Consider the following 23,039-nt stretch of genomic DNA (forward strand, 5'->3'; position numbering starts at 1 on the left):
TTTCTGATATTGCTGGTATATTTCTACGCGCTCGCCAAGAGAAAAGCTCATTAAGAATACAGTAAAACCTTATTTTAATGGAGTACCGGTGGGACACCGCGTCTGTTATTGCTAAATGTCTGTTAAATTTCACTTTTTTTAGCCCAAAAATTAATATATTTACTACATACATATGTGCTTGCTGGATCTATTGACTAATTTTGTAACAATTGTAAGCAACACAGGGAATTAAAATTATTCCTGTCTTTATCATAAATATACAAGCACTTTATTTGATGTGCTGTCCGTGTACCACATAAATTCACTAAAGCACATGAAACTCAGACTCATCGTAAGCAACTGCCCCACTTCAACAGGGCACCACCGGCATTCCTGACTGCTCAGCTTGCGTAGTATTTCATTTGACCTCGTTATTTGTGCATTATTTCCTCTTTACTGCAGGGAAAGTCTGGTGTTTCTGATTTTACAGACAAAATTCCCCTTTTGGTCGTTAAATGGAGAGTTTACTATAACAGCAGAATGTAATGTCTAATGCTGACAGACGCTCACACTGGAACTTGCTATTGTGTGGTTTCCTGTAACAAGGCAAGAGGACAATGAGATCGACGGAACTTCACAAGAACTTGGAAAACACCGGGGCTCAATTCACCCCACCAGCCTAGCACGATAGTTACAGTGCAAGCCAATCAAAGAAAAATTTCACAAGTTTTTGTGACTGACTGATTTGTTCCACCCAGTATGTTTCGATTCTCAGTGGTCTCAGTAGGATAAATGTTTTCCTTGGAATGGAGCAGCTTCCTGTCTTTCTATGAATGTCCCCACAATATCGCTTTACCACGTTGCTATCATGTTGCTTTGACTGGAGGAGTGAAACTCTAGAATACTCCCCAGGAATAACACAAATACAGCTCATTTCAGCCTTGCAGCCATTCCTTCCACTACATCTCCAAGTTCGCCCAAAGCCGCTTATCCACATGGTACACGTTGTCTCAACTTGCCCACAACATTCCAAGAGTTTCCCCGTCCTGAAGCCATGCCGCACTATTCTTCCTCGACTCAAAACAGAGGCTGCACTTTTTTTTTTTAACTCTTCTGCTACTCCTCCTAAATTTTCATCATCTCGGAGTCTTCCCGACTACCATGCATCAACAGGCCTCGGTCACGGATATCGGGATGGCTCATGCTTGCCAAGTGCAGAAAGGACCAAAGTCGGACCGGGTCCGCTGCAGGGCCAGACCCAGAGGAACCCCTGGACTGGCCGCTGGACATCATCCCAGTGTGCTGTGACGCACCTCTTTCTTTCTTATTAATAGCCTTAACAGCAGCAATTCAGCGTTCTTGGGAGCAATAAATCAAAGACTTTGAAATCAAAGAATCAATGGGAAACATAACCAGAACAAGCCCTATAATCTGTAATGATCATCAGTTTAAAAAGCACAAGAGGATAAACATGTGTTTGTTGTTACCGTAAATGGAGCTTGGCATTTCTGCGTGCTCCTGTCATCTGCTTTCATTTGTCCAAGTCACTGGCTGGAAACAGTAATGGGCTGTTAACGCAGACATGCTGTTAGGCTCTATTAGCAGTGCAGCACAGAACAATGCACCAAAACCCACGATACACTGCTATTTTAGAAGACGGCAATTCAGCAGATCTTTCTACCAGCTGCACGCTTCCGACTGTTTTTGCGATACTCCTATGTAGATGCTGGTGACTGTTTTTGAGAGAAGAAGAAAGCAGTTTTTTTGGACAAAAATAAAAACTCAGAACAAGCTCCCCACTTGGGACTCCCCAAGTAAAAAGCACTCCCCACTGACAAAATGGCACAAAGTTTTACTTCAGCTTGAGACAAGCAGAGCTGTGAGCTGTACGTTTCCCCCAAAGGGTAGGAACTCATTCCTTTCTCATCTTTAAATCTCACACAACCTGACAACACTGAAAGCCGAGATGCAAACAGGATGAGCAGAAAAGGATCAAACTCCTACTACAGAGGCACAGGGGAACTTGCCCGTCCACTCCACTGAAGGGACAACCCCCTAACGCAAAACCGAGGCAGCACTACCGCAGAGAAAGAAAGCCGATGTCAGACCACACACCAGGGCCTCTTTTCCCAGAAGCCCACTGACCTACCAGTGTGTTTTTGGACTGTGTGGGAAAACCTGAGCACCCGGAAGAAACCCACGGACACACCAGGGAGAACGTGCAAACTCCACACAGACAGCACCCCAGGAACCGAACCAGGCGCTGTGAGGCACACCATGACAGAAACTGAGAACTTGTTGTAGAAGTAAATTGATATATAACAATTGTTTTTCAGTGCACCAGAGATAATTGAGTAAAAGGCTGATTACTCAGACTTCAGGCTCCCATGGAAGCAGCATGACTATATGACCACATCCTGTTCTTTCTTCAAGGGAAGGATGATTCAAGACCGCCGGAGCCAGAAGAGGAAGAGGTCTGCCTTGTAAACAGCTGGGGGCGCAGGCTGGACCCCCACAGAGGTGGCGGAGGTCACGAGAGGGAGAAAGCGTGGGAAAAGGGGATTCTTCCAAAACAGAACAGAAAACCGCTGGGTAAGCAGAAGCTGGCTGGATAGAAGCCATGTGCCTACAACGCACAAAATAATGAGCTAAATCTGGACCATCAGTTTATAACTGTTATAACATTTTAAATAACAAATGCATCCTGATAATAGCTACAGTATGCACTTTCAGGTTGCGAATATTTAAAAGCTTTCATTTCTGATCTGTTATTATAGCATAAAACGTCCATCAAACTCCAAGTCTCCACCATGCACTGAGGCTACAGGGAAATACTGTTTCCAAACGAACACTGGACTATGCATTACGTTTCTATATCATTACCAAACTGTAAAAACCCACACTAATTCTGCACACTACACATGGTGCCATTGTTAACATTAAACACCTGTTCTGAATTACTTTTTGTAATTGTACTATATACTATAAAGTATATATATAAAATATACTTATTTTATACGTTTTACTTGTAACGTATCAAATGTTTCATGGAGATCAACTCTGACATTTGTTCTGTATTAGTTTTCTAAATGTCTGCATAACTTAAGAAACTGTAAAAAAATGAGTGAATACTTTTCCTATCCATATTTATGGGTGAATATAAAACTTGACAGCCACTGACAATTGTTAACTATCTTAAGTATCTTATGTTATCTAAGTTACATATAATTATGACCACTCCGTGTTTGTATGTTAACTCTCTTTAAAATCCACAACATAAAGAAATAAAGCTTTACGAAAGGAAAGCTTATCAATGCTTAAAACAAATGAGAAAAGATCCATGAGACCATGACAGCTAGTTAGTCATGGTTAATGAAATGCCTCTATTATCTTTAAAGATATGCTAACTTGTTAGCCAGCCCCTGGTGTGAAGATTAAAAGCTAAACACCTTGTAAGAAAAAAAACAAGCATTTTTGTCCTGTTCACTTCGAGGGAGTATTGCAAAACCAACCACCTCACAGCGATGAGAGAAGGCATGTTCTGACTGAAACCAGAATACGGACCCGTCAAGTGCTGCTGACCGAGTGAGTTACCGCTTGCTGTCGAGATACAGATCGTCAACTGAACGGGACAATCAGACCAGAGCGACTCATGATGCATCAGGTGCCAGAGACGCGCTCTTGCTGGGCCTGTATTGACGACTCCCATTGCCTGGTGAATGGAACCCGTATGCCGGTGATCCCCCGAGCTCGTGTACTGGCGCGGCTCTACCGCGGGCCCCGTTCCGGACGAGCCCTGCGTACCTTTCCCCGCCTGCCGTTGCCTCCGTCCTGGTCCTCCCACTGCCAGTCCACGCCCCTGACCACGCGGCCGCCGGCGAAGATCCCCCGGGCCGTGATCTTCTTCGACTTGCGCCGGGACTCCAGCAGGACCCTGCCAGCAGAAAGAAAGAGCTCCACACTTAGCACTACTGTCCTACTGGCACCCGAGATGTCGATCTGAGAAGAGGGAACTGGAGAATTTTTTTTTTTTTTAAACCGTGGCCGCGACCTTCTAAAGTTAATGAAAACAAATCACTTTATAATGTACAATCCCCCCCCCCCAACAGACCTAAAGCCTTGACGTATACTGTTCTAAAACTCTGACAGAGCTTTAACGCCAAACACCAACCAAAGGACTAACACAACAGAGATCAGGTGTCTGCTTCTCCATCTGGGATTAAATCTCTCTGCCTTCTTCGCAATACGTCTATACATTTATTTTTTCAGAGATGTGAGGGTAATATTGGGCACGAGGAGAAAACTCTTGGCATATGCAGTCTACTTGGATCCCATGGTCCACAACAAAACGAGGGATCCTTCTTCACAACCGGGTACGAGCACAGCAGACAGGGGGTGTGGCCTGTATTAAGAGTCGAGCGATGTCAGCTCCGTGGTGGGTGAAAGAAGGAAAAATGGATTTCCTCTTTAAGTGAAAGCTATTTAAAAAGTAACGAAAAATAAAGTCGCGAGCATTAGAAAGTAAAATACAATAGTCACTCAAGGTGCAAGACAGACTCATGGACAAATCTTGTGTGTTTATCCTATGAACAAAACCTCAAATCTGAGCACTTATAAAGGGTCTTTCCAGAGCGAGCTGGGAAGTTTCCGAATTGTGAAGGCCTCACACAAAATTAAACCTGTTTACCTCTAACGGGCAGCATCAGCTCCTGGAAAGAGAACCATTCATTTCCACCGAGATAACACACCGGATAAGTCCTCTTGATTTTATGTGCTCTATAAAAGATTTACATGGAGTTTCAGGGCTTTATGAAATTATTTATTAAAGGAATCATCACAGAGGCAGTAAAGTAAGATATATGAGTGTTTAAGCAACTGAAATCTAAAATGTAAATGAGCACTACTGAAACATAATTAGAATTGCCAGATGCTATCCAGATTTACAGTGTATGAAGAATATCAAGCTTTAAAACATTTACTATTCTATGAATAATAGAAAGGTTAATTAGCATGTAAGTATAAATGTTAGCCTAACTACAGATAATAGGGCTACTCAAAAACCCAAGAAACAGATTTTTACATGCTTTATCATTTTGTTCAAAATCTGAATTTCTATTTTACAGGCTATTCTGTGATGGGGAAAAAAGCAAAAGCAAGCACACATACTCGGATCTTTGAACAACTGAAAATCTGAAGTAAATCTAAGGCAAACTAGGCTCCCATCCCTCTCATTGGATATTATTTTACTATTTTATTTGCTACGTTATACTGCTGACCAAGCAGTTTTTGAACACTTTACCCAAACAGATTTGCCATCCAGGCTTACTGGCTCCGTCTCTTTATAATCATTATAACAAGGCTTATAAACTTTTTAAATGACCAAGAAACGTTTCTGAATGAATGACTCAACAATCGGCAGACGTGTAGGAGCAGGAGTGCTTGATTGCATTTCTAAATCCCTTTTGGCATTTTTACTGCAAACCCAACAGCTCGCTGTAATTAAACTGTGCTGCGTCAGGACCTACAGTGGAGTTGTGACCGGAAGTGCAGCATCTTGTCACTGCGATTCCTTTTAAACTGTCGCACATCGGCCTCTGCTGCTCGGAACAGCAGATCCACAGACTGGCACCAGCCCAGGGACTCTTGCAGTGCGCACACGAAATCAAGGATTTTCCAAAATCCTTAAAAAATATAAATATAACAGCTGATCTCCCTGGTTAAAGTTTTGATTTTACTTCCTACTCTATCCTACATATAACCAGCATTCCTTAGGTTTAATACATTTTTTTTAAAGCAATCAGGCTCCCTTCAAGGTGAAGTTTCATAGTAAACGATCATAGTAAATCCTACTCTATCCTACATATAACCAGCATTCCTTAGGTTTAATACATTTTTTGATTTTTGCAATCAGGCTCCCTTCAAGGTGAAGTTTCATAGTAAACGATCATAGTTAATCAAAATCATTGGCTGTTTTTTGGCTTGTCTCCCACACAAAGCACAAATGTTGAGTCTACAGAATGACAATCTGTCTCTCCACAGAAACGTGGGGTAAAGAGACCTCTACTCTTGGTAGTCAAGACTTAAATATTATAGAACACTTAAGCATTATGGCATTGGGCATGCTTTCCAGATCTAATATTGCTTAGGTTAAGCAAAAGGTAAAGTCTGGTTCTTGTTGTTTTATGTAGCGTTAGGTGCTAAAGTTAATCATTCAATACATGTTTGCAGCAGTCAGCATAAAGAGGTTTGTCAGGTTTTACACAGTTTATTTTGGCTCACAAACCTGCATGCAGTGAGGTGGTCAAACAATAAAAAAAAAATCAGTGAACAGTGATCTGGTTTTAAAGCTCTGTATAAAAAACACAACCTGTGTCTCACGCAACTCCACACGTTTTCCTAGTACGGCCCGGTTCACCTGACTTTCTCTGTACTGAAGTGCTCAGCTTTGATGGAATCCCAGTCTGTGTCCTTTCAATTCACATAGACACCTCAGGTCTTAGTTAAAGGTCACAATCTAACCACAAACCTCATAATACAAACGGCCTGGACTGAGGACTAAACACAAGCGTTTATGACACCAATGAAGTTGAGAAAAACTGCTCCGTTTTAAAAACAATGTATAATAATCATCTATTAATGTTTGTACCCATCTACTTCAACAGCCTTATCTTTGGTGACCTGAAAGTGAAATATGTTTTTCTCTAATGTTCGTGGAGTGCTAACTGATCACATAAAAAGCAGTTAATTCACAAAGCACTGAGTTTACAACAGATGTAAGGGCATTCCTTTGAACCCTTGGAGAGTAATAATACAGGGTGAGTCATTGTGAAATATTCCTTTAGGCCAGACAATCTTGAATGTTCCTTATTTCTGGCATGCAAATGTGTCCTCTGGAAGACGAATCTGAGGCACAATTTCACATTGAAATCTCACATACTCCGAGATATGACCATGGTCAGATTGCGATAGTGTTTCTACCTGCCCAGGCTTCCTTGAAGGCACAATAACCTACGATCTACACACGAAAGAAACTTCAAGAGGGGTCCTCCAGGAGTTTACAAGCTTCCACCAGTTACACGATGAGCGTGGGTTTGTCATTCAAGGAAATACAACACTACAATGTACACACTAAAATAAATTCCCCATCCATCACCTGGAACCAAAATGTGCCTTTGGACAAAAAGAATGCTAGAATTCAGTTTCTCTTTTAGGAACGCTGAGAGCCCATATTATCTTGTCGTCCTACTGTACAATATTCCCAGAGCTTTGCCCACCCTTGTCTCAGATGTGCAGGAGTGCAGGACAAAAACGTTCTTCCCAACAATCTACAACTGTCAAAACCTGACCCCCTCCCCACCACAGGAGATTCTAGGATGGAGAATGAGAGAGCAGCTTGACGGATGAAGCTCACTACAAAGAGTGGGCGCTTCACGCTGTCCTCTAACAAATAAGACTTATACAATCGGCACTCAGGGAGACCAGGCAGGCACTGGAATCCAAGCGCAGGCCGGTGCACAGCGAGCCTAGGCAGCAGAGGCAGCACTGGAGCTACACGGAATGATGGGAGAGGGATATCCTAGGACAGAATCCAGAGGGAGTTTCCAAAGCAGTGGAGTTCTGGACAGCGAGACGGGCAAGATTCACAACCCGACAGAAGCAACGAGCCAGGGAGGATCTGGGGACCTGGTAGACTAAGCAAGGGGTCGGCACACAGCAAGCTGACAAGGCACAAGCAAGCACAGCACAGCGACCCCGATGCAAACAGGAATCTCAGCGGAGAACCCAATGACAGAGCGCTGGATCGGGGGCTGCATCAGATCGACTGCATCTACCTTCAATTCTTTGAACTTTTTTTTAAATAAAAAATATTTTTCACCGATGCAAGATTAAGCTCACAAATGGCATCTAAAATTAAACAACATAAAAAAATTAAATCAGCCCATATACCAAGTGGTTTTGTGTTAAATAATGGGGAGTATTGTGTTTCAAAAGTTACGAACCACTGAATAAAAACCTTGGAATTATATCAGCATAAGCTACAAACAATGGTTAAGATTCTCCTTCACACCAACTGAAATAAACTTCCTGAAAACTGCAACTAGGTTTCTACAGGACCTATGAATATGGAACCAGTGCTGTTACAAATCATTCTTGAGAATTACTCAAATCATCTGTCTTCTCTGATCCTTTCATAAGCTAGAGAAAACTGTCCAATTCTAATTCAGTTGTGGTACTACTAGTACAAACTCCAGATTGATAAATAAAATTAAGAATTGAAACTTTTTTTAAATGACTGCAAGTTACAGCAGCTCTTCTTCTCCCATCAGTTCTGGTATTCATACGCATGTGAGAGGGATATATGCGTGTTGAGAAGGCAGAACTGCATTTAAAAGACCACAGTAAAACGCTGGTGATAGTTTTCCCAGAATTAAAAAAAACGAGGCCTCTGGACATGACACTGCTGCAAATAATCCGATCAGAGAAAGCATTCCTCAAAATCAGTGTCTGAAGTATTGTCAATAGTTCAACCTGATGAACCAAAGACGAGCTGTGGGCTGAACCAACCAGGCTGGGCCATAATAACACACCACCAGCAGACTGTGGTCAAGGGAAGTCTCAGATAAAGACGCAAGATGAAGCCATATCTTTATTCAGAGGAAGATTAAGTCCAGACCTGTCCATTCATATCCAGTGATTTCTAAACAGCTCTTAAAATGGGGTTTTGTTTATGTGTTCTTTCACATATTAGCAGGAAAGCCAGATCCCCCCCCCAAGTCTGATGTTTTGTCTGCATTGATATTTGCTGGAAGCACACTGGCTGCTCGAGAGCAGCAGACCGACAGAGGCAGAGAGCGTCTGTCAAAAGAGCAGCCTCCAGCTCGCTGCCTTCGACACACACGCAGTAAAGCACAAGCACCGCACAGCACAATGGGCGAGAGGGAATGAGGCGACAATGGTCTATTTTTAAAAGACAATCAACGAGGAGCAGCGGGAAGGACCAGCGCCAGCTGTCGAAGGGTGAAAAGTCAGCGAAACAATGAGCAAGCCGGCTGACCTCTCACTCCCTGGCGTGGTGATTCTGTAGAAGCGGTGGCGCAGATGATGCTTGTCTCCATGGTAACAGGTGGTGCACAGGTCGTAGTTGGTACACTCCGCACACTTCCAGCGGATGCCGATGATGGGCTGCTGGCGGCAGGTGTCACACATGGTCCCGTCGTGTTTGATACCTTCAGCAGAGACAGACGGAGAGAAGGAGAAGGAGCAAATGAGCCACAAGCCTCAGAAGCACTCGTCTGAATCTTCAGCAGATATTTCCAAACCATCTCCTCCCAAAACTTTCAAAGAACATGGAAAAGTGCACGCGAAAAGAGCCAAATACAAAACAAGAGAAAGACCGCACACACTGTACAGAGATCATTTAAGTAAAATAAAAAAAACAGTGATAACTGCAGCATCACCCTGGTTACACTGCACGTGGGAAGATAGAAAAAGAAATCTGACAAACTACTCTCTATCACCCAAAATACATTTTCTCTATTACACTTCTGAAAACAAAGCCTTCATCAGGATGGAATTGCCAAAATGTTGACAGGCGTTAAAGAAAATGTATCTTGGAGTCGAGATTCAAGCGTCGGGTTTCTCCTGCCGTTTTCCCAGGTGCAATGTAACCAGGCTCTGCATGCACACTGAAGTACTTTTATCACCATTTTTACAAAAATTCACACCGTGCTGATTAATGAAATGTCTTAAATGTAATTGTGGAATTTAAAAAAAGCACAGTTGAGTTCTTAATATGAAGAAAATAACATTTTCCATTGAAATCAAACCATTAGCATCTGCAACACATCTTGAGAAATGAACAAGCGCTTCTGAACAATCCTCAAGACTCTCTTTACTCACTCACAGACAGCTATGTGGGACTCGCTAAACGGGTTTAAATTTCACTTTAAGGCTCACAAGGCAGGAGGAGGACAAAGGAAAAAAAAAACAGAGGAAGGACGTCCTGATGTGGGTGAATTCCAGGTGGCACCCACTGTCCTTTCTTGACAACAACGCAATCGGAGGCAGTTCTTTTGCACAATACCAGGAGACAGAAGCATTGGAGGACACAGAAAGGATGCTCTGCGAATCTGGGCTCCCCTACAGTGGGAGACAGGGGTCTGCAGGTACAGCACAGTACTTCTCAACACAGGAGGGTTCATCAGCACCCAACACAAGTACTGTACCAAAGCCGCTGCGATTATATAATAACTCTGCTCTTTCATCCGCGCTACTGCACAGAGGAGAGTAATGTGATCTTTGTGATCTTGTAGCTAATCACCAAACGTGGCCTTCTGGCATAAGATTCATTGCAATGAACAAACTCTGCTGGCGTTATCTTCAAACACAGAACGGGCAAAGCTAATAGGAATCCCACACGCCTACAAACGCGGTCGCCGCCTTCCAGAAAGGGCTCTGAAACGTGCGCGACGTACAGCCTAGAGAGGGACGTGTTGAGGACGGGGGGCTTTATGTGGCCTTTCCTGTCCTGCAGGTCAGCACGGCCTGGCCTGCCCCAGCCCTGGCACTGGCGCCTGTGTCTGCTGGCTCGGGCCCAGGGCTCCAGGCCAGCCCCCCGGCTCCCAGTCTTGCCTGGCGTGCCGGACCTTCCCAGCACCGTCTCCCAAGGCAAGGCCGGCCCTCCCGGCTCCACGGAGGTTCAAGGACAGAGATCAGAAGACAACACCGGCAGCACCTCCCGACTCCGACTTCCACTGTGAGCAACACAACATGAAACGGCCCACTCGGCAGCTTCTCTAGCTTTAAAGTTTGCTTCAGGCAAAACATCAGAAGAATGATAAGATTTTGCTTTCAAACTACAGTACAACAACACACATTGTAAAAAATGAAGTACAGCAAACTTTGCCCAGCAAAGCCATGAGGAAAACTAACGTAGACATTACAAGTTGTAGTGAAAAGATTTTTAAACGAGCAGACAAGCAGTTTCGCAGTCTCCCGATTGGATTGGGGCAGCATGTTGCCGGGCCAAAACTCTGTGAGCAGTGACAGGGCTCCAATACCCACCAGCGCCTGGGCTTCAGCGGAGCACAAGATCAATTTATTGGCCATATTCAATTTCTTATATTAGGAATGTGTCTTTTCGGTTAAGGGCCTTGCTCAGGGGCCCAGCGGAGTAGGATTCCTCTGCGGGCCACAGGATTCAAACTGACAACCTTCCAGCCACAGGCACAGATCCTCAGCCACAGAGCCACCGCTCCGCCCCAGGGACTGAACCAGCAGATCCCTGACGAAGAGCTGGACTGTACTCAAGGAATGAGCCCTAAAATACCCTGGAGTTATGCTACCTGGTGCCCTAGTGGAGAACCTCAAACTCCAGTGTAAAATTCATAGGGAGCCCTTGAGAGAGGATAAGTATAAGCCGGCACAGAGCCCCTTCGGTGTGCACGCAAGCCACAGGTTCTGAAAACACTCCGATCTGATGAAATAAAGGCACTACTCAATTTTACAGCATCAGGGAGAGTGGGAGAGCAGGATTTTAACCAAGCAATGTCACACAAGGGGAAGACAGTTACCCTTGCAATGCTGCTGATCTGTGCTGCTTCTGACACTGTGTTATCATCTGTAAGGCCAAAGCTTCTAACATCCATCACTGCTTGATTTCATCACTGTCTACCACAACTGAAGTGCTTAACTGATATTGGGAGCGTATAAGCGTAATCTTAGTCTTCCATCACACAAGACACCAGTGCAGTACAGAAGTAGTAGCTGATTTGATGTACACTGACAGTGGGCAACACAGCAGTGAAGCCCTTGTATACAGCGCCTTGCAAAAGTGGTCTGACCCTTCCAATAACGTCTCATTATGTGAAATTATAAAACAACGCACATACATTTTTTAATTTTTTAATATTTGAGTCAATCTGAATTCTCAATCTGTAGACTACCTTGTGTAAGATAAGTTACAGTTAATGCCAACAAAAACTAAATAAAAAAAATAGGAAAAAATCTGAAATAGGTATTCAGAACTGTGAACTGTGTATTTGGTGAAAGCATCTTTGGCAGAAATTACAACCAAATATCTTCTTGAACACATCTACCAGCTTTTCACAGCAGCCCTGCGCAATTTTTCATTGTTCTCTGAACGTAATTTAGGTTTACCACAGCTTTTCCATTTTACTTCCACCTTAATAATTTACTTCTTTTTTTGCTTTAAATGCACTTTTTAGATTAAAGCAATAAAATGTTCAAGGATATAAATACTTTTGCAAGGCAACGTAAAGACAGGGAGGCACTGTGGAACAGTTTGCCAGTGCTCAGAGCTCCAGTCTCGTAAACACAAGGTGGGCCAGGTGAGACACTGCTGTGACCTGACCAGCATTGCTCCAGTATAAGTCCCTGCTGTATAAATGAGTGCAAAAGTAAGTCACTTTAAATAAGAGTGCCAGTCGCATTTGTAGAGGCCCCAGCGTGGAACCTTGTGGAACGCTCTGAGTAAGTGCAACATCATCACATTTAAAACAGAGAGGAATTTCAAATTGTCTCCAGGGAGCTAAAGAGGGGCCAAACCAACAAAGGATTTCTGCTTTTCAGTGATCTCTAGATAATCTTCCATGTGACCAAGCAGGATGCTGTGCTTGACAGTAGCAACACTGGCGCTATTCAGAAGGAGAAGATTAAGTGACCCAATCAGAAGCCTCATTAAGCAACCTAACAGGTGCTTAGGTTTCACTGCTGTGATCTGTCTAAACTGTGAGTGAAATGATTAAGAGCATATTTGATGCAAGATGTTATATGTTTATAAACAGCTTCCACCAAGGTGCGACTTTTGTTTTGAATGTTAAACTCTCAAATAGTAATCTGTTTTGCCAGGCAAAGCAACCACTTTTAAATCAGAGTTTTAGGAAGAATTGTATCTAGACTTGCTATTTCCATCTCAACAACAAACCTGTCATTTTAAGGTTTTGCACTTGAAATTACACATGCAGGAAACTCTAATCATTTTATGTCTTGAAAAGAATGGGGATTAGAATGGGGATAGGTAAAAGGACATTTTCAAAAAAAAGTTTCAATGACAATGCCTTCAGGCTGTCAAATCACTAAAAATAACTCATAAAAGCATTCTGGTTTGCGGGTGTTTTCAAAACTGCTGGGCCAGGCTCTCCTTTGGAACTAAAGTGGTACCCGGGAAGATTGGCTGTCTGTTCTAACCAGACAGATAACAAGCATGTGGCTACTCGACTCCAGATGCAGCTGGAAGAGAAAAACAATCTATTTGCAATACACAATATAGCTATTTTTACGTGCCTGGAGTTTCCCTGCAAAACGCTCCAGAACCATGTGGCTGAGCCTTGCTGCTGCAGGAGGTGTAGCTCACTTGCGAGTCTCTCGTGCTGCAATCAGCAGTTTCCCTTCCAACGCGTCGCCCAGCGTCACCCCCGCCGAGACGCCTACTGGGGTGTGTGACCCCATCCCCGCCGCAGAAGCACGCCGACTTTTAACACCGTCTCCCTCGGCAACAGTGGCCAACAAAGACAGCAGGCGTGCCTGCCTCCACACGGGCAGCTGTTACACAGTGAATGAGGAGGCACGGATTAGGAGTAAAAGAGAAAGCCTGCAGTCCAACAAAGCATGACATCTTTCAAACGGGGGGTTCAATAATACTACACAAAAAAACCGTTAGAAAGGATCATTATATAAAAAAGTGCAGCGGGCCTTCTTACCACAGTACTTAAGCAGTGAAACGTTTAGAAAACGTTTCTTTTTTAGCTCCTATACAAAAGACTAAAGGAAAACAAGCTCAATTATTTTACTTTCATGTTACAGGCTCCTAACCACAAGTATGGGAAACATTACAAATGAAAACAGAGTTTCATCTAAATTAATGCCCCAACTCTTAAAAGAAATGTTCGCTCTGAATATTATTTACAGAATGTACTGGCTCTCCAAAGAGTATGTTAGGACACAAGACGTTTACAAGCAAATTCAGCCGAGGGGTTCCCCCCCGAATACTGCCTTCGAGGTCTCCCCCGAGCCACTGAAAAATGTTCAGCCCAAAACCATCCTGCCAGCCCGCCTGGGATTTCTTCACGTTTCAATATTTACTTCTTCCATTCAGATCTAAAACTGGCACAGCCCCTCATCCCGTAAGATTCAATTACCGACCAGAGCCAGGATGGCACAAATATATCTATTTTAAATTTAAAGTTTTTTTTTCCTAATGTGCATAATATTTTAGTTCTTTAAATACCAGCCTGAGGTAGGTCTATAATTCATCATTAGCAGCATGCAAAACCCACTACATTTCCATTCCACTTGCAGGCTGAATTGTCACCAACCCCCAGCTCAGCTGGAGTATTTCACTGCTTCACTAGTCCTACAATTCAATAAGACGCATGTGTTCACAGCCCTTTGGCCTGAAGCACAGTCAAAGGCTCTTTTATACCATCTCAAACGTGCCTGCTTTTAAGAACCCCTAAATCTAGGTTACAGCTTGTTTATATCATAAGTGCTTTATAGCCTGGAACTTAAGTCTTCATTACAGCCCAACCAAAAGATGGATGTTACTCCAGTCTCCTGCATCCATGAGAGACGGGGTGAGTGTTTGTGATTTAAGATCCTGAAATGTTAAAAAGAAATAAGACAATACAGGCAGAACAGAACTCTCAGCTATGGTGACCACGTAACAGCAACCAGGACAACTCTAAAAACAGCTCTTAGTCCACCCAGCATCATGAGTGGTACAAAAGCATATACAGTGCCTTGCGAAAGTATTCGGCCCCCTTGAACTTTTCAACCTTTTGCCACATTTCAGGCTTCAAACATAAAGATATAATTTTTTTATTTTATGTGAAGAATCACCAACAAGTGGGACACAATTGTGAAGTGGAACGAAATCTATTGGATTTTTGAAACTTTTTTAACTAATAAAAAAATGAAAAGTGGGGCGTGCAAAATTATTCGGCCCCTTTACTTTCAGTGCAGCAAACTCACTCCAGAAGTTCAGCGAGGATCTCTGAATGATCCAATGTTGTCCTAAATGACTGATGGTGATAAATAGAATCCACCTGTGTGTAATCAAGTCTCTGTATAAATGCACCTGCTCTGTGATAGTCTCAAGGATCTGTTGAAAGCGCAGAGAGCATCATGAAGACCAAGGAACACACCAGGCAGGTCCGTAAAACTGTTGTGGAGAAGTTTAAAGCCGGATTTGGATACAAAAAGATTTCCCAAGCTTCAAACATCCCAAGGAGCACTGTGCAAGCGATCATCTTGAAATGGAAGGAGTATCAGACCACTGCAAATCTACCAAGACCTGGCCGTCCCTCTAAACTTTCAGCTCAGACAAGGAGAAGACTGATCAGAGATGCAGCCAAGAGGCCCATGATCACTCTGGATGAACTGCAGAGAACTACAGCTGAGGTGGGAGAGTCTGTCCATAGGACAACAATCAGTCTTACACTGCACAAATCTGGCCTTTATGGAAGAGTGGCAAGAAGAAAGCCATTCCTCAAAGATATCCATAAAAAGTCTCGTCTAAAGTTTGCCACAAGCCACCTGGGAGACACCCCAAACATGTGGAAGAAGGTGCTCTGGTCAGATGAAACCAAAATCGAACTTTTTGGCCACAATTCCAAACGATATGTTTGGCGTAAAAGCAACACAGCTCATCACCCTCAACACACCATCCCCACTGTCAAACATGGTGGTGGCAGCATCATGGTTTGGGCCTGCTTTTCTTCAGCAGGGACAGGGAAGATGGTTAAAATTGAGGGGAAGATGGATGCAGCCAAATACAGGACCATTCTGGATGAAAACCTGTTGGAGTCTGCAAAAGACCTGAAACTGGGACGGAGATTTATCTTCCAACAAGACAATGATCCCAAACATACAGCAAAATCTACAAAGGAATGGTTCACAAATAAACGTATCCAGGTGTTTGAATGGCCAAGTCAAAGTCCAGACCTGAATCCAATCGAGAATCTGTGGAAAGAGCTGAAAACTGCTGTTCACAAACGCTCTCCATCCAACCTCACTGAGCTCGAGCTGTTTTGCAAGGAAGAATGGGCAAGAATTTCAGTCTCTCGATGTGCAAAACTGATAGAGACATACCCCAAGCGACTTGCAGCTGTAATCGCAGCAAAAGGTGGCTCTACAAAGTATTAACGCAAGGGGGCCGAATAATTTTGCACGCCCCACTTTTCATTTTTTTATTAGTTAAAAAAGTTTCAAAAATCCAATAGATTTCGTTCCACTTCACAATTGTGTCCCACTTGTTGGTGATTCTTCACATAAAATAAAAAATTTATATCTTTATGTTTGAAGCCTGAAATGTGGCAAAAGGTTGAAAAGTTCAAGGGGGCCGAATACTTTCGCAAGGCACTGTACATAAATACACAGGGCAGCTATTAATTCTTGCAGTCACCTTTGAAAAGGTACCCACTTCCTAGAATTCTGTTTTGTGCACATACCTTTGACCATGCCTGTATATCCTGTGAATGTCAAGTTAAGGAGTGTTTCTTTTCCGAGGTCAGTGCACGACAAATGTACAGTAATGCACTCACATAACATTTTGTGTAACTGTACTGTAACACATTTACAGAAGCCAGTCACCTGCTCCTATCAGGTAGCTTTACATCCTTCAGGAAATAAGGAAGTTATTAGGGTGTCTCTTTTAAAGTAAGACCTAAACAGTCCTCAGGCTCAGCATACAATCAGAAACAATGAACGCACACACTAAACTACAATCTGGGCGCTCAACTTGCAGGAATACAACACAAGGTCTTGAAGGGAACTTTAAATTCCCTGAGAGGACTTCAAGATCAACACTGAAACACAGACCAGACCTGCGGACAACTGGAAATTCAGAGGAAATGCGTTCAAGACTGAAAAGGGGAGGCTTTACTTTAAACAAAAGGGTGCAGGAGTCAGGAACCCTTCTAAACCACTCGACAGCGCTGCTCAAGATGACCTCCCCACACCCTTCAAGAAACGGCTGGATGAGATCCCTGGATCAATCAGCAACCAGAACAGCTATAACGACCCAAAAGTCTTCCCTCCCTCCTCTATCGTGTTCTCAGGCTCACAGTAGGAAGAGCAAGCAGGGATCTGGAGGAGAGAGGCTCACTTCCAGCAGACTGTAATAATAATTAACTGCTTACACTTATTTAGCACTTTTCTGGACACTTTACAGGTCATGGGGATCCCCTCCCCCACCAGTGTGCAGCCCCACCTGGATGATGCACCAGTACGCCCCCCACACACCAGCTCTCAGTGGGGAGGAGAGCAGAGGGATGAAGCCAGTTCAGAGAGGGGGGTTATTACTGGTAAAGGCCAGGGGGAAAGGAGGGTCAGGCCAGGGTGATATGGCTGCTGGCTAAGACTTGAATATGTACACAGATACAAAAAGCTGGAACACAGGTGCACATTCGGATGTTTTTCTGAAATACAGACATAAAACAATGAATTGAAACCACTTCAGGACACTCGGGGCTGTGAACCCGATGTCAAACACTGCTACGCCCTGTACTAACCTATCTAGATGAGCCTGAGGAGTGACACAGCCCTGTTTTCTCCTCCATCTACCATGCCTTTCTTTATGGAACAGGGTCTGCACTGAGAAGCTCGCACGCATTCCAAACTGACCCTCCTTCCCCCGGAGCGTCTCGGGGCGCAACGCAAACCGGGGCGCAGAGCTGGGCGAGGAGCCGCCGTCTGGGCCGGCCCAACACCTGCCAAGGCTCTGCCGTGAGGCGCGCCCCGCCGTTTCACTCCCCCAGGGCCTCAGAGCACCACATCACCCCAACGACCCCTGGGGCACCCCAACTCTGGCCCACCACTGCAGGGAGCGCGCTGGCGCTCCTCGAACCTTCACATCACAGCCCTCTTCCCAGGAGGCGCTGACCACCCTCGCTGTGCTGGGAGTGGACCGCAAACCACTCCTCCTCGTTTCCTCGGGACGAGCAGGTAAACGTCTCCGGAGAACATCAGACTGCTCCCAGAAAGGAGGCTCGTTCAGACCTCTGGTTCACCGAGTGTTTCCAACAGTTAACAGACTCAGCATTTAAGCCCCTATAAAAGTGCCCAGGGGACTTTTTAACCACCTCACCTACAGTGTGTTTCGCGTCAGAATAAAAAAAAACTGGCGGGCCTACCAGACAGAAACAGATCAAGAGGGAGGCAGGCTTGCAGGAGTTAACACGCAAGAGATAACGAGGACAAACCTCACACTTTTAGTGAGGAGCCATTCAATTTAAATTTCTCAAAGCTGGCTTAGCTCCGAGAAAATAAACACCCGTTACACTTCCAGCTGAAGACCCTGTGTTACAGCCCCAGGGGACTGGATGAGCAAAGCCTATCCTGCTGCAGAGGCTCTGGGAGACAAAACAACGCAGCTGGCTTGGTCCTCAGCGGTGGGTGAAGCCGCACCATGTCCCCAGCTGAAATGGGGCAGGTGATTAAGCGATGCTGTTTCTTAGAAATGACAGCGAATTACAGCTGGCTGTCCTAGACGCAGCTACCTCAGCGTCACTGTGTGACAGACGGTGCTTGAGGAAAGCTCTAAGCATCATCAAAGACCCCACACACCCCAGCTACAGATTGCATGACCCTCTATCATCTGGAAAACGGTACCGGAGCATTCGGGCCCGGACTATTAAACTCCCAGCCTCTCACCTCAGATCTGAACCTCACAGTGCCTTCTTTCTTACCAAAAACTCAAACACACATTGAAGTCTACCTCTACCTCACGTCAAGAAGCTCACTCCCCATCATTTTCTATCCTTTATTTCATTCTGTTGACGAATGATTTTTGCACATCTGATATTGTTTTGCACATTACCTTTTGCTGTTTGGCACACTGCCTGTGGTCTCCGTCTTTCTTTTATTATAAAATTGTATTGTTGTTTTGTTTGTACTACTTATCGTCTGAGACCTAGCTAAATAGCATTTCGTTATACCATATACCCGTGTGTGAGAATCATGCCAGGAGACTTTGAGCTTGAACAAGAAGGCCCTCTCTAGCTGCTGTGACCGAGTGTCGGGCCGCTTCAAGCGCTTCAGCCGGCTCCGGAGCTGGCCGGAGGAATCACGGAGACGCGACGCCACGGCCTGGACCGCACGTCCTGTTTGTCTCTCCTCAGCCACACATCCTTGTGAACAATGGGAAAGGGGGAAGAGAGCTGTCGCCGCTGGCGGATTTCCCCCCAGTATGTACACTAGCTGCTCCTATGCCCTGTAGCACAGTGGCGGAAACGCTGCGCAGAAGAGAGCGCCGAGGATGGGGTAGCACTATAAAAAGCCAGTGGAAACAGGAGCCTGCCAGGTCCCAACCCCAGTCCTGAGGGGCTCCGTACCTGCTGGTTTCCATGCCCACGGAGCTGGTAATCACCCCGGCTCTTCGCTGCCTTTGACAGAGCCCCCACCCGAACCATGAGACCTCTGGTCTCCAAAACACCCTGCCCCTCGCCCGCTCCATCCGCCCCACACAACGCAGCGCCGCGCAGCCGTCTCCTCGAGCCCCAGAGCCCAGCTCGGTCTCGGCAGCCCCGCACACGCAGGCCAGGGCGTCAGGGGGACCCCAGCGGGGACCGGCGGTGAACCCCACTCAGCCCAGCTTTCCGCTCCGGGACAGATCTTTCCCACGAGGGGGCAAACAGACAGAAGAGATAGAAGCCCAGCACCAGACTGGGACGTCAGCTGGAACACAAACTTAGGGAGCACTGGGGGGGGGGGTGCCCCAGGACCAGAGTTGGGGTCCACAGCTGGAGGACCTCAACCCAAGGCGAGTGGTGCCAGACAGGTGTCAAGCTCCACCGCCCGACTGCCTAGTGTCTCTGGGTCCTTACTCCAACACCCAGCCAAACACTAATGCATGACTGCCAGTTCGAAACCAAGAATCTTTTCTTTCAATGAAGGTCTTTTGATGATCGGGTACCCCCCATCCCCCAAAAAACACTCGCGTTCCTCCCCACAGACCCGGAGCCCACTGGGAGAGGGGGGGGTCCCCGCACACCTCCGCAGCGAGCCCCCAGAAGCCCCGGGGAGGGTCACCCCCGGGCCGCCCGCCGCGTACCTGTGGGGGCGCTGTCGAAGATCCGGACGTCGTAGGCCCCGGAGCAGCGGTAGTTGGCGGCCGTGCCGTTGTCCCAGACGACCACCACCTCCTCGGGGCTCTCGAAGCTGCGGACGGTGCCGACGTGCCCCTCGCCGCCGTCCTGTTTGCCCCACTTCCAGTCGGGCCCGCGGAACACCCGGGCGCCCACGCCTTCCATCATCACCCTGTTGTTCCTGCCGGTGGTCATTTGGCGGCGGCCTCTGGCAAACCACACGGACGGCGGCGGCTATTCAGTGCGGCTGCCCCGCTCCCCGCATCGACCTCGGCGGGAGTCGCCCGGGCAGGGGGGTCGTGCCGGTCACCGGGATCGGCCCGACGGCAGTGCGCCCGGGGGGGGGGTCAGCGCTCCTCCTAGAGCTGGGGTCCTGACGGGAGGAAGCGGCCGGGCCGGCGCTGACACACGGAGTGGGCTCGGCGGTCCGGCAGCACGGCGCCGAGACAACAAAGGGCCCGGCCGGTCGGGTTTCGTCTAGACCAGCGCTGTTGTTTTCTTTTTTTTAAAAAAAAAGTGCAACTTAGAAGCAGAGCAGGGATCAGCCGGGGAGGGGGGAAAGCAGCCGCCCCCGTTGCAATAATTGCTTGCAAATCGCTGCTGTTGTTGTTAAACCCCCTGCACCCTCCCGGGCAGGAGACGGAGACACGGAGAGAGAGAGAGAGCCCTTTCCGTCGAAAGTTTAGAAACTTATCCTCTTCCTGCGGACGGGGGGTCTCCTCTTGCAGGACAGGCTGATCCAAAAGTTAAAAACGAGTCGGCAGACAAAAAACACACACACAACCAAACGAAAGGCGATCAACAGATGGGTCCAACTTTTGCGGCGCTTCTCTCTCGCCCCCTCGCTTTCTTACCACGACCTCTTCTTCTGCATTAAAAAAAAAAATAATAATAATAACGGGCTTATCGAAACGGAGACGGCTTTTCGAGCTCCGGAAAGCGCGCACACACGCAGGGAGAGAGGGGAAAAAAGTGAACGTCGTTTTTGAGAAGGATGGTGAAGCTACTGGAATATTTCTAAAGTTGCGTCTCTTTTCAGCCGTCTCCACCTTCCACCATTCATCGGAAATCCCCTTTTTGTCTCCTTTTTTTTTCTTCTTCCAGGGAAAATCCTGCGCTCTTTGTACGCGTTGTGTTTCTACTCCAGCTCCCAGCCCGGTGGGGGATCTTTGTGTCTACGGCGCTTCCCACACAATCCCTGCCCTCTTCACTCACTCGCTCCCGGTTGTCCACAGAGCACCCTGCACGCTTGCACCACGCTCCCGATGCGGGCGATCTCGTCTCCCGAAGCTCAGTTGTCGGTTTTTTTTTTTTTTTTTTTTTAAAGCTGGCTGGTTGCAACAACTCAGAGCAGACGCGTCGCCATTATTGTCAATCAGAGCGCAGCCTAGCGGGGGAGGAGGAGGAGGAGGAGGAGGAGGAGGCCGAGCGGCGCGGCGCAGCGCAGCGTGTGACGTCGAGGCGCGCAGGCGGGGCTGCGTGACACGCCGGCAGGCCCAGCCAGTCGATGACAGAAAACGCGAGCGGGGAGCTGCTGTTCTCTTGGTTTCTCATGCGCGAGTACCGTAATTAAATTTGCTCTGCAAGACGTCATTCTTGCCTTTTTTTTCCTGTTTGCGGGCTGCGTATCATATATCACTTCTTAGACTCACATCTCCTTTCTTCATCTTCTTGCTATTGGTTTCAGTTTGAGTGATATCGAGTATTGCAAAAGTTACATGTTTTTATTTTGACACCTGATACCTGAAGAAGGCTCCACGGCCGAAACGTTGTGTTCTCTTTCTTCTTTTTTTCAGCATGGAATAAACCTATTACTTGTTTTTATTTTGCTGTCTGAGCCTAGACTACTTTTTCATATAGGTGTATATTTAAAACATACACAATCTACTCCAAATTGCTAAAGCTACCAAAAGGCTGATAATAGGAAAATAATTGTTTCATAAGTATTCCACCCTTTTTAACCAGAAACCCTCAATCAATTCAGGCACAAAAGAACAGTTTGGAAGGACACACAATTAATGTGATTCTCTCTCTGTGTAATCAGAGCCTTTTAACCTGATTCCAGAGGGAATGCAGCTGTAAGATCCCTCAGCTAGCTATCGAATTTCAAGCCACAGCTAACACAGTGAAGTGAGAAACTGACCGAGGCCGAGGAGCTTCAGACACAAGCTGGGGATACAGGAGCAGAGGGACACAGATCAGGAGGAGGTGACCTGTCCCCCGAGCACAGTGTCCATCATTCAGAAGTGGAATGAGCACCATACCACCCTACACCACCTGCACCAGGCCACCCCTCCAGACTGGCAAGGGATGTCACTGTGAAACTGAAAGACCTGCAAAGTTTTACATCTGAGTTAAGAGACGCTGTCCATACACCCACCATATATGTGTCAGTATATCTGAAATAACACTGGCCTGTTGGGTGAGTGGACAGGAATAAAAGTCTCATTTTAGACCTCATCTGACATATATTTGATTTTAGACCTCATCTGACATACATTCCAGACTTGTGGAGGAAGGATTTATGATCAGACAAAACAAAAACCTTTGACGTTTTGACCTGCATACAAACCATCACGTATGGCACAAACCAGTACAGCCCTGCTGTCAAGCGCCTCGGTGGTGCCAGCTTGTTACTGGGCTGCTCCTCCTCCGCAGGGAGACCCGGGTTCGTGCCCAGGCAGTGAGGGACGAACCGGCAGGGCAGGAGCAGCAAGGGTGGAAACCCCCAGAACCGTCACACAAAGTTCAGGCAATCTTTGAAGACACCCTGCTTAGGTCCCACTGGGATCTAAAACTGGGCTGAAAACTCCTGTTTCAGAGCAGCAACGTCACAGTCCTGACTTGAATCCAATGGAACATCTGTGGTAACTTGGTGATGTTGCCAAGAATAATGGGCACATTTACGCCATCCAGCTGTGCCAAACCGGTGAAGACCTGGCCATCCGTGTTTGC

The 23,039-nt window shown here is 46.2% G+C and overlaps 1 protein-coding gene across 2 annotated transcripts in view; it reads right to left on the bottom strand.

Annotated features, from left to right (window-relative positions):
* The window catches only part of mib1 (MIB E3 ubiquitin protein ligase 1), a 104,873-nt gene extending 83,376 nt beyond the window's left edge, over positions 1–21,497 (bottom strand). For both annotated transcript variants that reach the window (XM_088642041.1, XM_088642040.1), the window contains exons 1-3: positions 20,051–21,497; positions 9,035–9,206; positions 3,784–3,913 (exon numbers count right to left, since the gene is read on the bottom strand). In XM_088642041.1, coding sequence (XP_088498167.1) covers positions 3,784–3,913; positions 9,035–9,206; positions 20,051–20,279 — 531 coding nt within the window. In that variant the 5' untranslated portion in view covers positions 20,280–21,497. The remainder of the gene's footprint in view (positions 1–3,783; positions 3,914–9,034; positions 9,207–20,050) is intronic.
* Positions 21,498–23,039: the final 1,542 nt, after the last annotated feature.

The sequence above is a fragment of the Lepisosteus platostomus genome, chromosome 8 (genome assembly GCF_059453375.1).
Source record: "Lepisosteus platostomus isolate fLepPlt1 chromosome 8, fLepPlt1.hap1, whole genome shotgun sequence".
NCBI lineage: Eukaryota > Metazoa > Chordata > Actinopteri > Semionotiformes > Lepisosteidae > Lepisosteus > Lepisosteus platostomus.